At 35.4% G+C, this 15,173-nt stretch overlaps 1 protein-coding gene across 15 annotated transcripts in view; it reads left to right on the top strand.

Annotated features, from left to right (window-relative positions):
- The window catches only part of CEP170 (centrosomal protein 170), a 129,166-nt gene that overhangs the window by 63,573 nt on the left and 50,420 nt on the right, over positions 1-15,173 (top strand). For 8 of the 15 annotated variants that reach the window (XM_081490237.1, XM_081490235.1, XM_081490234.1 and 5 more), the window contains exons 5-8: positions 1,085-1,143; positions 1,238-1,400; positions 2,909-3,043; positions 14,953-15,116. In XM_081490237.1, coding sequence (XP_081346363.1) covers positions 1,085-1,143; positions 1,238-1,400; positions 2,909-3,043; positions 14,953-15,116 — 521 coding nt within the window. Of the gene's footprint in view, positions 1-1,084; positions 1,144-1,237; positions 1,401-2,908; positions 3,044-11,685; positions 12,163-14,952; positions 15,117-15,173 lie in introns of those variants that run through there. The other 7 variants (XM_081490231.1, XM_081490228.1, XM_081490227.1 and 4 more) reach the window with 2 other exon arrangements.

Here is a 15,173-nt window from a genome sequence, read left to right as displayed (position 1 = left end):
GAGGATGCCCTACACTAACTTTGAGGAATAGCCTTAATTAAAGCACTCCTAGGGGAAACTTGAAGCAGCAGAAAGCACTCACAGCAGGCTACAATCATTTGGATAGAATGGGAAGGTGGGTTAATGGAATTGAATAGGATATTTCCAAAGCACTTTACAATTCTAGAAAATTCTGAGTTTTTATTATTTTAATGAGTAGAACTATGGATCAAATACTTGTAAACAAGTTTACTACTTGTTATGCATGGGAAGTCTATTTTTTTCCCAAGTTGTCATGATAATTATAGCTTTTTACCCTTGAAGTCATGGGTACTCTGAACTGATAAAGAAGACTAGAATTTACTATGTGGTTATAAAAGTCCTTTCATTACGGGGTTAAGTAATGGTGAGAAATGTGACCTCTGTTGTTTAGTGAAAGATCTTTTTAACATACAGAGGCATTGTTCATTTTGGCATAATAATGAACACATTCATTATATCTAGCACGTGGTTCTAATCTGTATGGAATCAGTTGTTTAATAATGTAATTGGACCCTGATTGCAATTCATGGGGGGAAGGAATGGTTGTAGTTGCTGTGAAGACCCTAATTATAGCATTTCTTTTGCACTTTCAAGATGAATTTCATTTTTATCAGTGCTTGTGAAGTAGGAATAATTGAATTTCTTCAGGATTTACTGTTGGGTGATCACTGATGACACTTCTTTTTAGATTTTTGTGATTAGCTATCAATATAATTTGATCCAGGTACTTTTCTTCTTTGTGGTCATATTACTGTTAGTGAGAACTGAAAATGTCTTTTGTGCTTAGGTTAATCATCCAGTTGTTTGCTTCTTGAACGCTGTGATTATTACCTAAGTTTGGAATTACTTGCTAGACTTTTTAAGATTTTATTTAGTGTTAAAAATTTTTTATATTTGTAAACATAATTTAACATTTAACTTTTTTTTTAACATTTAACTCTTGAGGGAAATATGGTCATTCTCTTATAATTACTTCTTGAAAATAGGACAGTTTCTGTATTATCTTTGATTGTTTTAAGCTTATCAGAGTTTTGAAATTATATTCTTCCTTAGCCCTGTATACATACAAATCTCTTCACTGTAGTACGAGGAGAAATGAGGGTCCCTGAGGAAGCTCTCAAGGTAAACATTTTTACTTATTTCTTCTGTAAACCTACCATTTACTAGGATGATTTCACTCACGGATATTTCACTTCCATTTTAAAATGTTTTGTAGCATGAGAAATTTACCATTCAGCTTCAGTTGTCCCAAAAATCTTCGGAATCAGAATTATCAAAATCTGCATGTGCCAAAAGCGTAGATTCAAAGGTAGCAGATTCTGCAACAGAAGTGCAGCACAAACCTACAGAAGCACTAAAATCTGAGGAGAAAGTCGTTGGTAAGTTAACCTCTTTGAAAATATCATGTTTATTCTTGATTATGAAGAAATTGCATGCTTTGTTCTCAGAAAATTCTCCATGTCCTTATAAAAATAATGATAATGACAATTTCAGAGTGGGTTTTAATGCAGGCAGTGCTTCTTAGAAAGCAGTGTAGAACATAATTATATGGCAGTTATATGAAGGTGTGTTTAGTATGTTTATTTGAGGAAAGTAAATATAATTTGCCTTATAGTATTTTTATTATTTCATGTTTGTGCTTTTTTTCCCCTAGATTATAACTGAAATGAATGAAAAGGAAATGTCCAATAATGGCTACATTATCATAATTATTATGATATGTATCATATTACAGTAGGAGCTTTAAGAATATTTTATATACATAATTCCAGTCATACGAAAACAATTTTTAAAACTGTTAGAAATTAGCAAATTGCTCAAATATAAGCTTATTCGTCCAGTTAACAACTAGTTTAAATTTAGCTACTGTGCAATGTCCTTAGGCTTTAAAATTTTTTAAAAATGGTCACTTATACCAAAATTTAATATTGTCTTTTATGTTTAGACTTATGAGCCATTTCTCTGTGCCAGCGAACAAGTTTCACTTTGACTAAAAGCTATTGGACTATAGCAGTTTATATTACTTAGATATTAGCCAGTGCAAAATTTGTTTCTCATGTTCAATATTGAATGAGATCCACAAATACTATTCAACTTTAGAGTATTTTCTGCTATCTAGACGATACAGTTAACCCTTGAACAGCACTGATTTGAACTGTTGAGCAGCACCATATTAAAAAAAAAAAAATGCAGATTTTTTCAATAGTTAATACTGCAATACTACACAATCCACATTAGTTGAATCCATGAATGCAGAACTGCTTCCCTGGTGGCTCAGATGGTAAAGAATCTGCCTGCAATGTGGGAGACCTAGGTTCAACCCCTGGGTCGGGAAGATCCTCTGGAGAAAGAACTGGCAACCCGCTCCAGTATTCTTGCCTGAAGAATCCCATGGACAGAGGAACCTGGTGGGCTAGAGTCCATGGGGTGGCAAAGAGTTGGACATGACTGAGTAACTAACACACAGGAACTGTCGATTTGGAAGTTAAGTTGTTGAATAAATGTTCTGCTCTTTGAGACCCATGGACTCCAGCCCACCAGGCTCCTCTGTCCGTGGGATTCTTCAGGCAGGAATACTGGAGTGGGTTGCCAGTTCCTTCTGCAGGGGATTGTCCTGACCTAGGGATCGAACCTACGTCTTCTGCATTGAGGCAGATTCTTTACCATCTGAGCCACCAGGGGAGCAGGTTGACTATAAGTTATACTATGCTTGAATTTTCAACTGCAGAGAGAGTGGAGGCTCCTAAACTCTGCGTTGTTCAGGGGTCAACTATACTTTGTTTTTCATCAAATCAACTGGGCGATTCTAGCATTCTCCAAGAGCATGTTTGTTTGTTTGTTTTCCTGTTCCATGTGCTTTAGACAGATTTTCCCCACTTCTTTACAGATACTTCTGCCATGCCCCGTGGGACTCCGTTATATGGGCAGCCATCGTGGTGGGGGGATGATGAGGCAGATGAACAAAGACCTTTCAAGTCAAATGGCAAACCCGAAGAGAAAAGTCATGAAACTGGAACATCAGGTAAAAAAATCTCAGACTGTGACATTAAATGGTTTTTAGGAAGAACTTACTATCAAAGCAAAAATCTATCTATTCTTAAAAGTGATATCTCCTATTATTTAAATGATATAGTTTAATAATATGGTTGAGCATTTTGAAATAATTATTAAAATGTTTTAACTAGACCAAAATAGTAAATACAGACTAACTTTGTGTGTTTTCATTAGATTCAGATAATCGTATTTGAAATGAAAAATTTTTATTATGTTCAAAATGTATGAAGTTAAAACTTCTTTAAAATCTCAGTGTGCCTAATTTTGAGGGGTATGATAGCAACAAGATTAGCTGTTAAGCAGCCAGAATGAAGAAATAATTATGAATCACATTCTCAGATTAATAGTCAAGGAACATATTCTTTTTGGAGAAATTTAGTAATGAACTTTGAGAAGGCAATGGCACCCCACTCCAGTACTCTTGCCTGGAAAATCCCAGGGACCGAGGAGCCTGGTAGGCTGCAGTGCATGGGATCGCTAAGAGTTGGACACGACTGAGCGACTTCACTTTCATTTTTCACTTTCATGTATTGGAGAAGGAAATGGCAGCCCACTGCAGTGTTCTTGCCTGGTGAATCCCAGGGACAGGGGAGCCTGGTGGGCTGCCGTCTATGGGGTCGCACAGAGTCGGACACAACTGAAGTGACTTAGCAGCAGCAGCAGTGGCAATGAACTAAGTCAAAAGCCAGAAAATCAAGATTTCCAGGAAATAAATGGAGGTATCATTTGCCTGTTACGTAAGGACTTGGCATGGACATCAACACTGGTGGATGGAGCAACCGGTTTCCTTGATAATGGCAGATAAGGGTCAGAACTGGAGGAATTAAATACAGGCACCAGGGAGCAGTATGTAAAGCCAACTGTGACTGAGTCAAGGATAGATTCCATCAGCACCCCTGTCAACTTCCTACCTTTCACCATAGTTCTTCAAGATAAATAAGACATTTTTCTTAGCTGGAGAATAAGAACAGTGGTTCTTATTAATAAATATACTCTGATTTTTCCAGGATACAGGTCTAAGAAAGCTGGCCTTATCAACTTGCTCTTCAAGTGCCCCAAACTAAAGTTGTCAACTTTGCAAATAAAGTCCCATCTCAGTTTTCTTACTTCTGTGGCCAACACAACTTTTTATTCGTGTTCAAGCTCAGAAGCTTAATATTATTAGCATACCCTCAGATGCAAATAACAGAAATGCCACCTGATACTAAACAGGAAGGAAATGTACCGGCTTAAATAATGAACCTCTTTAGAATTGGTTAAGGTAGCATCTCAGTGGCATCATCAGCTAATGTTTTCTCTCGGACTCTCAGCCCTTCGGTTCAGTGCCTGCATACTAAGGAAGTTTCCCCTAATACTCATAGGCTGTTTGCCAGTAGCAGTTGGGGTGCCTGCTACTTTGATCACATCCAGTCGGAAATAGCAAAGGTTGCTTCTAAAAGACCCCCTGGAAACTTTCCCCAAAGTTTTTAACGCATCTGTCATTTCACTGACCTCTCATGGGTTCACAAGTAGATCACCTGCTTATTTCTGAACCAATCCCTGGCAAGGGTTATGAGGTTATCCTTAAGCCAGTCTTACCCATCCTAAAACTGAATGTGGGGTTAATTTTCCCTAAAGCACATGAACTGCATCAGGGAAGAGCAGATACCTGGGAATGTTGGAGTTCTCTTAGAAGGGAGGAATAGGAAATGGATTTTGGAAGACCGTCAAGAATGTCTACTTTATTTGAAATTTTTGTGTCTTCCCTTCCTTTCACTTCATCTGTTATATTGCGTACTTCTGTTGTGCTTTTTTTCCCCCCATTGAATCATAACTGAACTATTTCCAGTTTCAGCCTTTCTGCAGTTCAATTTGTGCAATAAATCTAAGCTGTCCTTTATTTCCTTTGCTTCACAAAGACTTTATGTGAAGATTTTATATTTTCACATAGATTTTATGTCAAAGTTTCTCTCTAATTGTATCCCACTTTCCTTGGCCGTGTATCCCACTACAGTTGTTTAGTGCTCTCCCAGTGCATTCCCACAAAATTAGACTAATTCCTGCCTTCTCTTCTCCCATGGGAGCATATATACATAAATCAGTAGTATAAAATTCTAAAGAATATGTCTGTATATGTGTGTTATAACGCTTTTATTTAGTATTTTGTGTGTATCCCTTATCTGAACTGCATGTTTCTTACCTCAGGGATCACATGTTATATTATCATGTGTCCTAGAGCCACCTAGGAGAAAGAGAGAGAGGGAGAAAAGGAGGAAGAAGAGAGAGAAGAGTGAGAAAAAATGTACTAATTATTAGGGAGTTAACTTAAATGAAACACAGCAGAATTTAATGTTCCCAGATTCTGAAAATAATTGTGATAGTGAGTTTATCTAGCCATTAAAGATCCTTCTACCCAAAACAACTTCTGAAATCTGAACTAAATATCTTGTGGAACACAGTGAAGTATAATTGTAATTTTTGTAATGGAGACAGAACTATGATTTATTAACAGTAGATAATACTTCAGTGGTGCTTACTTTATCCAGACACTCTTATGAGTGCCCTGGGTATATTTAATCATTTAATCCTCATAGCTGTACCTGAAAGCAGTTACCATTATCATACCCATTTGATAGATAAGGAAGTGGCAGCCTAGTGATGTGAGTTTATTCACAAGGTCACTCAGCTAGCAAAAAGTGTAGCTGGGATTCTAACCCAGGTGTCCTGACTTTATAGAGTCCATGCTGTTACCCGCAGTTAACATTTCAGCAGTCATTACACACCCACCCCCCCAAACACAAAATCATTCCAAAAGAATATACTTTGTAGAGTATAAAGACTAAAACAAAACCCCCCAAAACAAATTGACATAAAAATCAATCCCTCATGCCTCAGAATAATAATATGAATTTCAAGCTGTAAAGTGTCCAGTAGTAATTTGATCTATGTGAATGAAACTAAATTCTTAAATGATTACCAGCTTGTGTGGCCTATCTCATTGAGTATCTTTTCTGCCAGATGACAAAAGCTGCTTCATAATCGTGGGATTATTTTTGAGTTAGAAGGAATTTAGTGATTTACATCTTTTGTTAAGAAGCTTAAAGCACTCTGTCAGATTCAGCTGATTAAAAGCTTTAATGAGAGTCTCATTTACTTTCATATATTAGCATCAGGATGTGATTGTTTCAGATTCATCATTTGTAGTTTTTTAAACTACTGTAGGATGAGGGAAACAGTTTACAAGTCTGATATAATTTATAATGCCAGCATGTATTGTAGAGTGAAGTTAGAAAATGTATATTAAATGCTGTTTCATTTGGTCATTATGAAATTAAGTGTTTTTTGTGTGTATTTAAAATTGTGAAATATAAATGATTAGTTTATTTGTGCTCTAAGCATGCTTTTCTGGTAAAAACAGAAAGTGATTTGCTTCTTCATTACCAGTTTTTAGAATGTAGAATCTTGGTTGTTGTCCTTTAGTTGCTAAGTCGTGTCCGACTCTTTGTGACCCCATGGACTGCAGCGCGCCAGGCTCCCCTGTCCTTCGTTGTCTCCCAGAGTTTGCTCAAACTCATGTCCATTGAGTCAGTGATGCCATCCAACCATCTCATCCTCTGTCACCCCCTTCTCCTCCTGCCCTCAGTCTTGCCCAGCATTAGGGTCTTTCTTTTCCAGTGAATTTGCTCTCTGCATCAGGTGGCCAAAGTATTGGAGTTTCAGCTTCAACATCAGTCCTTCCAAAGAATATTCAAGGTTGATTTTCTTTAAAATTGCCTGGTTTGATCTCCTTGCTGTCCAGGGGACTCTCAAGAGTCTTCTTTAGCACCCCTAAATCTTAGTACTTATTTTGAAAGGTGAGCATTCCAGAAAGGATACTAGAGTATCTACTCCCTAGTAACTTATGTCCCTTTCTGTGGGTCCATGTGTATCCAGAATCTCCTACCGATTTACCTTAAAGTCCTCAAAACCCTGGAAGCAAATATTAGAGCAGTCAAGTTCTCCTGAAGTAGTGTGAATATTTTGAGTCCTATTAAAGGAGAACTTGTCTTCAATTTAGTTCAGATATGTTCTCTGACCTGGTAACATGGTTTAAACATATTTTAAGTTACAATTAAAGACCTTTAAGTGTTGCATACATGTTGAAAAAGTTGCATACAACTGTGAAGAGTAGATTTTTGGCTCTTTTACACTGATTTTTAATCTAATTGAACTAAATTTAAAAACTTTTGAGTTGCAATTCCTTTTTCATAAAAGGAGTTTTCCAGTCTTTGTAATTTGCAGTACTTTAACATACTAGGTTGGATGGATATCTTAAGTAGAATTCACCTTCATAATTACAGTCTTTGTAAGTATCTTGAAATAGCTTAATATTTCATATAATTTAGTACAGAGGAAGGAAGGGAACATTTTTTTCTAGATGATGTGTATCATAAGATTCCCTGGAAAGTGACACAATCATAAAATGCCTTAAGAACTTAAGGATATTGCTCTTCTGGTTTAAATAACTATAATTGATTCTAGCATGATCATTTATCAAATACTCTTGGTTGAGATTAATAATTATTAGTATGAATGAAAATTATTCTAATATTTTATTCATACCAATGTTTTATTATTAATCTCATTAAGAGTATTTATGGCTTCCCTTGTGGCTGAAATGGTAAAGAACCTGCCAGCAATGCAGGAGACCCAGGTTCAATCCCTGGGTCAGGAGGGTCCACTGGAGAAGGGAATGGCTACCCACTCCAATATTCTTGTCTGGAGAATTCCATGGGTGGAGGAATTCCATGAGCCTAGAGGGCTCCGTCCGTGGGGGTCGCAAAGAGTTGGACATGGCTGAGTTTACTTTAGTATAAATAAAACAGGTTTTGAAGAGAAATGCATGTTAAATTCATAAATTTCAGAATGATTTTTACCAGTACTGAGAGAAGAAAGCTGTTTATTTTTCTATATTAATTTAGAAGACCCTTAATAATTTCTCTAGTGGGCCTACAATCCCAAGTATAGTAGGCCCACACTTGATCTGGTTTTATCATCTTTGGCAAAATGATTTCCTCTGCTAATGAATTTTCCAGACGACCGAACTTCACTTTTACAACTGCAATTTTTTTTTTTAAGTTTAACCATTCCCTTAATTTCTATTTACTTATGTCATTTCCTTCTTAAGCAAAGAAGGCTGAATATAATTAAAATGTTTACTTTATGACTCAGAAGCCTCATTATGAATACCATTAGTTGAACTATATGTTACAGTAATGTCCTTGGGAGACTTGAAGTATGTAAGACTGTTTGCCCGTATACTGAATGGTTCTGAACTGCTGTGTTTTTGAGCCACATGTCTGCTCTTGATTGTTTTTTGACTTATCTCGACCAGTTGACTCGTTTTCTTAGCACAGTGTATCTGACCTTAATCCTTGCTTTCCATACCCTTCAGATTTGTCACATGTAATCTGAGTAAATAGTCAAAAAAAAGGTTCTCAATGAGGGACTTTCCTCATAGTAAAGATCACAGATATGAGGGTATAGGTATTGTCATATCTGTCTTGGGTTTTTTATAGTTAGATGTTTGGTTTTAGTTTCTTGTTTCCCTAGTTAGCTGTGTTGGAGAGTTGGGGGAGAAAAAGTAAGAGAAACATTTATTTGTGTGCCTACTTTGTGCCAGACTTGTTCTGGGTGACTTACGCTATCTCAGTTAATACACAGCTCACTGAATCTTCGCAAGTCTTATTGGTGGGTATTATTTTCTCATTTTACTATGAGAAAAATGAGAATTAAGAACTGATAGAGGTGAGACTTACCTGATTTCAAATCTTCCTGCTTTCTGCTAAACCAGGCTGTTTGGCTATAATCATCAGATCATAAGTGCTGTCTTTCTACTCTGTTGTGCTACTTGACATTGTTAGATAACTGATTACTGGATAAATTGGGTGTTAAGCTATAGAAGTCTCAGATTCTAATCTTTAGAGGAAAGTCAGTTTTGAAGTAGGAATAACTTAGGAAATAGTAACCTTAAAAATAGTTACGTGCAGTTGGTGACCTCTGCTTTTTAATGTGTTATAAAGTGAAAGCATGTTAAAAGTATGTCAGAAATAACTGTGAAGTTTTTCTTCCTGAGGAAAATTGAGAACATATTCATTTGAATCATTAGTGACAAGTAGATGATAAATGTTATACCCCTGGGCCAGCTTGTTGTAGTTACTGCTTCATAGTTCAGTCATTTACTTGAGTATTCAGGTAGTGGTAGTAGGAAACTGCGACTTTTTGTCCTCAATGTTACTCTGTTAGCTGTAAGGATGCAGAAAACGAATGAATGAAGACAAGTAGATAGGAAGGATAGTTCTATATGAAGTTGATCAGATACAGTACATTATTAAATTAGTAAATAAACCAATGTATGAAAAAATAAAAACATCAGTGAGTTTATCAATATATATAAAGCAGTCAATGCATTTTACTCTCACGGTAATTTTAAGTGACAGGCCTTCAAAGTAAACATTCAAGTGGACATTTTAATATTAAGGAAAAAAATAAATGAGCTTGTCAGTAAAGAAGTTTTTGAAACATTACTTAGGTTATTAAGAATCTTGTATATCCTCTTCTTATAGGTAGTGTGTATAGAATTACTGCTTTGATAGTATAGAGTTTTTCTGATACACTTTTTTTATTTTCAATGGTGAGGAAAAACTAAGTAGATTTGACAAGGATAATTTTTCTGTTAAAAATTGTTTTTGTTATATATTCTGTTCACTGTGTAATATTTTTCACTTTTTTTTTTTTGGAAGTGGAACTTGATGTTGTTAATGCTCTGTGCCCTCCTCCAGGGAATCTTCACAACCCAGGGATCAAACCCAGGTCTCCCACGTTGCAGGTAGATTCTTTACCATCTGAGCCACCAGGAAAGACCCTGAATACTGGCATGGGTAGCCTATCCCTTCTCCAGGGGATCTTCCAGATCCAGGATTCAAACCTGGTTCGCCTGCAGTGCAGGCGGATTCTTTGCCATCCTCGTCGGTTGTGTTTTACACTGGAGATAATTCTTAATTCGGAACTTCCCAGGTGGCGCTAGTGGTAAAGAATCCACCTGCCAATGCAGGAGACATAGGAGACGTGAGTTTGGTTCCTGTGTTGGGAAGATCCCCTAGAGAAGGGAGTGGCCACCCTCTCCAGTATTCTTGCCTGGAGAATCCCATGGGGAGGAGCCAGGTACACTACAGTTCTTGGATCACAAAAAGTTGGACATGACTGAAGCGACTTAGCATGCGCACAGTACCTTTTGCCACACATTGGACTGTAGAGATGTTGCTGTTCCATTCTTGTATAATCTAAAAGCAAAGAGTTTTATGACTGTTTCATATTCAAAGTATTGCTAAGAAACTGATTATAGCACCTGAAGAATTCCATCAGTATTTAATATTTGGAAAAATGTGCCAAGAGACCAAATACTTCACTTAATTAGAAAATTATTATAAACAACCTTGTCCTTCGTGTATTCTTTCCTAATAAATTATCTGTAAATGATTTTTCTATCAATGTGTTTTTAAAAGGAATGCTTTTTTCAGCTTTAGGGAAATAGTTTTTATTTGAATTCACTCTTTACCATCTTGATAATAGTTCTTTTGCTTCCTGAAAACCAAAGCAGTTTAATCCTAATTTTTTTTTTTGCATTGTAATATCTGATAACAGATTGAAAACATTTCAGTTATTGTTTTCATTTATATGCCTTCACATATTTTATATAGAGATGCATTTATTTTCATACCTTCTTATTTGTCTCTGAGGCAGCAGAGGAATAGTGTTCCAGAGTTACTTACTTATGCCAACTCTTGTTGGTGATCTGAGATTTATAATTCAGCTTTCCTCTAAGGATTTTTGACAGTTGGGCATATTCTGCTGTATAGAAATGTACATGAATTTTCTTTTGGAATTAATTGGCTGGCAACTGAATTGTCTATTTTTAACTTACTTGTTTCACACTGCTACTTGGATTGCATTTTACAAGCAAACCACATATCTTATCTTTACTCATTCTTTTCTTTATAAAATGTTATCTATCTTCTTGTAAGGATCACACATTAGTAATATTATTTTTGTCATTCTAAAAGTAAAGTCTCTGAATTATGATGGTGAAGAATGGTAAGTAAAATCATCCTGTCCAGAATGTTGCTAGGTATATTAACCTCATGTTTCTTTCTTCATTTGAACACTCATTCTCCTTTAGAAATTTACTTGTTTTTGCAATATTTCATCCTCTTTACTTGATAAGGAAATTCATATTTTTTTCTCTCTCTCTAGATATGTACATTGAACATGCATCTCCATCTACATTTGATTTCATTTCTTTTGTACTTTTGATACCACGTTGGAAACAATATAGACCTAGCCATGCAAAATCCCATTTCTTAACTGCTTTGCTATCCTTTGCCACTGCTGCTTATCTTGCATCTCCTATTGGTAATGGAAATGCCATGTTTATAATCAAAATTATTTCTCTTTTATGACATTTGTCATTCTTTTTCATCTAAGCAGCGATCTGCTTTCTGATTCCCGTGGAGTAATGGAAGTGGCCATTACTATACTTCAAGTTCTAGAAGTTCCCAAATATTTTGAATTTTCTCTTATTTTTCTTATTAGGGGGCAGCATAGATGCCAAGCAAGTTGAAGAACAATCTGCAGCTGCAAATGAAGAAGTTCTTTTTCCTTTCTGTAGGGAACCAAGTTATTTTGAAATCCCTACAAAAGAATTTCAGCAACCATCACAAATAACAGAGAGCACTATTCATGAAATCCCAACAAAAGACACACCAAGTTCTCATACAACAGGTGCAGGGCATGCTTCATTTACCATTGAATTTGATGATAGTACCCCAGGGAAAGTAACTATTAGAGATCATGTGACAAAATTTACTTCTGATCAGCGCCACAAGTCAAAGAAGTCTTCTCCTGGAACTCAAGACCTGCCAGGGATTCAAACTGGAATGATGGCACCTGAAAACAAAGTAGCTGACTGGCTAGCACAGAACAACCCTCCTCAGATGGTATGGGAAAGAACAGAAGAGGATTCCAAAAGTATTAAAAGTGATGTTCCAGTTTACTTGAAAAGGTTGAAAGGTAACTTTTCAGAACTTCCTTTTTTATGGATAAGTTCAGTCTTCACAGTTACCAAACTATGATTAGAAAAATAATTATCTGATATAAAGCTTCTGCTTCTGCTTTTTTGAAGGTTTATATTTGATCTTAAAGTTCAAAAGCCAGCCATTCTGCCTATATCCAACTTACTCATTCAAAACAGTCTGCCTTCATTTTCTTGCCAAAACCAAATTGGTTTTGTAAATTTATATGTATGCCATTAAATATGTTTCTTTTTCCTATGGAAATATTCATTCATTTCACTAGTGGAAATCCTTAGAAGACAGTTCTCATCATTTTCCTGATTTAAGGAAAATACATGTTTAATTCTATTTTCTACTGTGTACTTCCTGTAAAATGTCAATATGTAGATTTTGAACATTTTAAGTTACTGAATTATAGTTCTACTTTGGCAATATAGTCACATTGTTGGTGGAGTGTTTCAGACTGTTCTTAAGATACTCATATCATGAAACATTTTATTTAGAGATACTAGGAATTAATTGAATTAAGAATTTTTTCACTAGTGAAAATTGCAGTTAAATGTTTATTTTTGAAATAATTATTAAATATGTTTTATTTAAAATACTTGACCACAGTTAGTTAAAATAAATCAGAGCATCAACTAATCATTTTCCCCCCCCCCGTTGGTTTTGCTAGTTAAATTTTAATTTAGAATTTGCTGAATACAGATTTATGTTACTATATCTTGATTTTATTTAACAAGCTTACTATAAGGGAAATGATTACATGTTAATCTGATCATTCTGCTACCATACAAAAAGTTAAAGAGCTTTAAAAGAATACTTGTTGAGGTCAGAGATTGTATATTACTTACCTTATATCTCTAGCCCTTTCCTGGGACTTGAGTATGTGATTGGTACTCAGTAATTTGAGTACTCAATGAATGACTTCATTATCATTGACAAAACTGACCCTGGTTTAACCTGTACTTTATGGAAATGAAAAAGAATAATTTTCTACAAAGAAAATGGCTAATCTATAACCTTTTAACCTATAACTTAAAAGATACTGGAAAGACCTGACACCAGATAAGCACCAAATTTTTATATGTTGTTACGAGAATTAACATATAAGTATGTCATAAGTATGTTATAACATATAACTTGTTACAAGAAATAACATATAACTAACACTGACTCTGTGGACATGAGTTTGAGTAAGTTTCGGGAGTTGGTGATGGACAGGGAAGCCTGGCATGCTACAATCCATGGGGTCGCAAAGAGTTAGGCATGACTGAGCAACTGAACTGAACTGAACAAGAACTCAAGTCTATAAAGATGGTGTTTTCATATTGTGTATGTGTGTAATATGGGTTATCTGGTCCCATTACACATGAAATATGGGAGTTTAGTTATTTATAGCTCTTATAAACTGGATTCCTTTTCAGTATATCCAGTGCAATATGAAATAGGTTGTACAATGTCCTATTTTTCATGAGTTTTGTATTTGAACTAGTGGTTTTGTTTGCTTCTACATTCCATCTGCCTATCCTTTATCCCTAGATTAATTACCAAGGCAGGAATTCCATTAATTAAACTAAACACCATTTATTTTTGTTTTTTTCTTTTCACATTGCATTTTCAGAAGTTGCTAATTTGAAGGAAGATTTTCAGATTTAGTTCTGGAAGTATTGAAATAACACCTGGTTGACTAGATTCATTTAAGCTTTCTTCTAAAGAGCTATCTTTTAAGCCCTCATTTGTGACTCAGTCTAAAACACACATAGGATAACTCAACTTCCCATTAAATTCATGCTTTAAGAATATAATAATTGTCATTTGATTATTTCCTCTGGTGTACTTACTGTTTACATGGTAATTCAAAATCAGTGAAAAATCAAGTAGTTTTCATAAAGTTTCACACTTAATCCTTAACAGAGCTATGAAGAGTAACAAAAAGCCTCTGTTAGGAAGCTGATGTTTTCAAAATTCAACTGCAGTATTCTATCTTGACTCTATATGCTTAATGGAGAAAACATATTTTTATCTCATTATATTTAGCAACATGCCATTTGTCTGGTAGGTTTATATAGGATTTCATAGTCTATGCTTTTTCCACACTAGACCTTTTAGCATGCTTTATTTAACTCGTTGAAGCCACCAGAGTTTAAATGAGCACACATACAAAATTGCAAAAATTATCATAGCTAGAAAGATGTTTGTAAAGAATTGTACACTAATTGGTGGAAACTGAAAATTTGCATTTTTATATATTAAAAAGGAAAGGAATGCTGTACTTTTGGAAGTTTTGAACATCACTGAAATTAACAATTCATCACACTTTTATATTGCATTTGCATTCTCTTTTCCTGTGTAATGATAAGCATTTCGGTAGGATCACACTTTTTTCTGTCTTTTCCTTTCTAATGCTAAAGATAAATTTTTGATTGTTTAAATAAGGTATATGGTTTAAAGGCAGTATTAATATTCAATGTTACAAATACAGGCTATCACAGATGTTGTAGCACTGCTTATCTTTTAAGGCATTGATGAACCATTATAAAGTTAAAATTTGGAGAAAGAAAAGTAATCCTATTCAAGTGTTTATAAAGGACTCATTGTTGGTTGATGAAATTTGAATGTAAGCATTGCAATTGAGGGAAGTTTGCAGAGCCTGTTACTGAAAAGAACATATGACTTTGGGTTGAAAAGGGGGAGGGGCAGAACAAGCAGCACTTTTGTATATGCTTTGATTTTCTACATAGGATTTTTTCCCTTCTCTATTATGCGGTTTCTTTTCTGTGTCCAGGAAACAAACATGATGATGGTACACAAAGCGACTCAGAAAATGCTGGGGCTCACAGGCGCTGTAGCAAGCGTGCAACTCTTGAGGAGCACTTAAGGCGCCACCATTCAGAACAGAAAAAACTACAGAAGGCCCAGGCTACTGAAAAGCATCAAGACCAAGCTGTTGTAAGTCAAACTGCTTTTATGATTGCATTCTTTGATGAAGACAATCCCAGAAAAAGA

This window comes from Giraffa tippelskirchi, chromosome 5, assembly GCF_054371585.1.
Source record: "Giraffa tippelskirchi isolate mGirTip1 chromosome 5, T2T-mGirTip1v1.2.pri, whole genome shotgun sequence".
Taxonomy (NCBI): Eukaryota; Metazoa; Chordata; class Mammalia; order Artiodactyla; family Giraffidae; genus Giraffa; species Giraffa tippelskirchi.
Note: the sequence above shows the minus strand (reverse complement) of the source record. Positions and strands in the feature narration are given on the sequence as shown.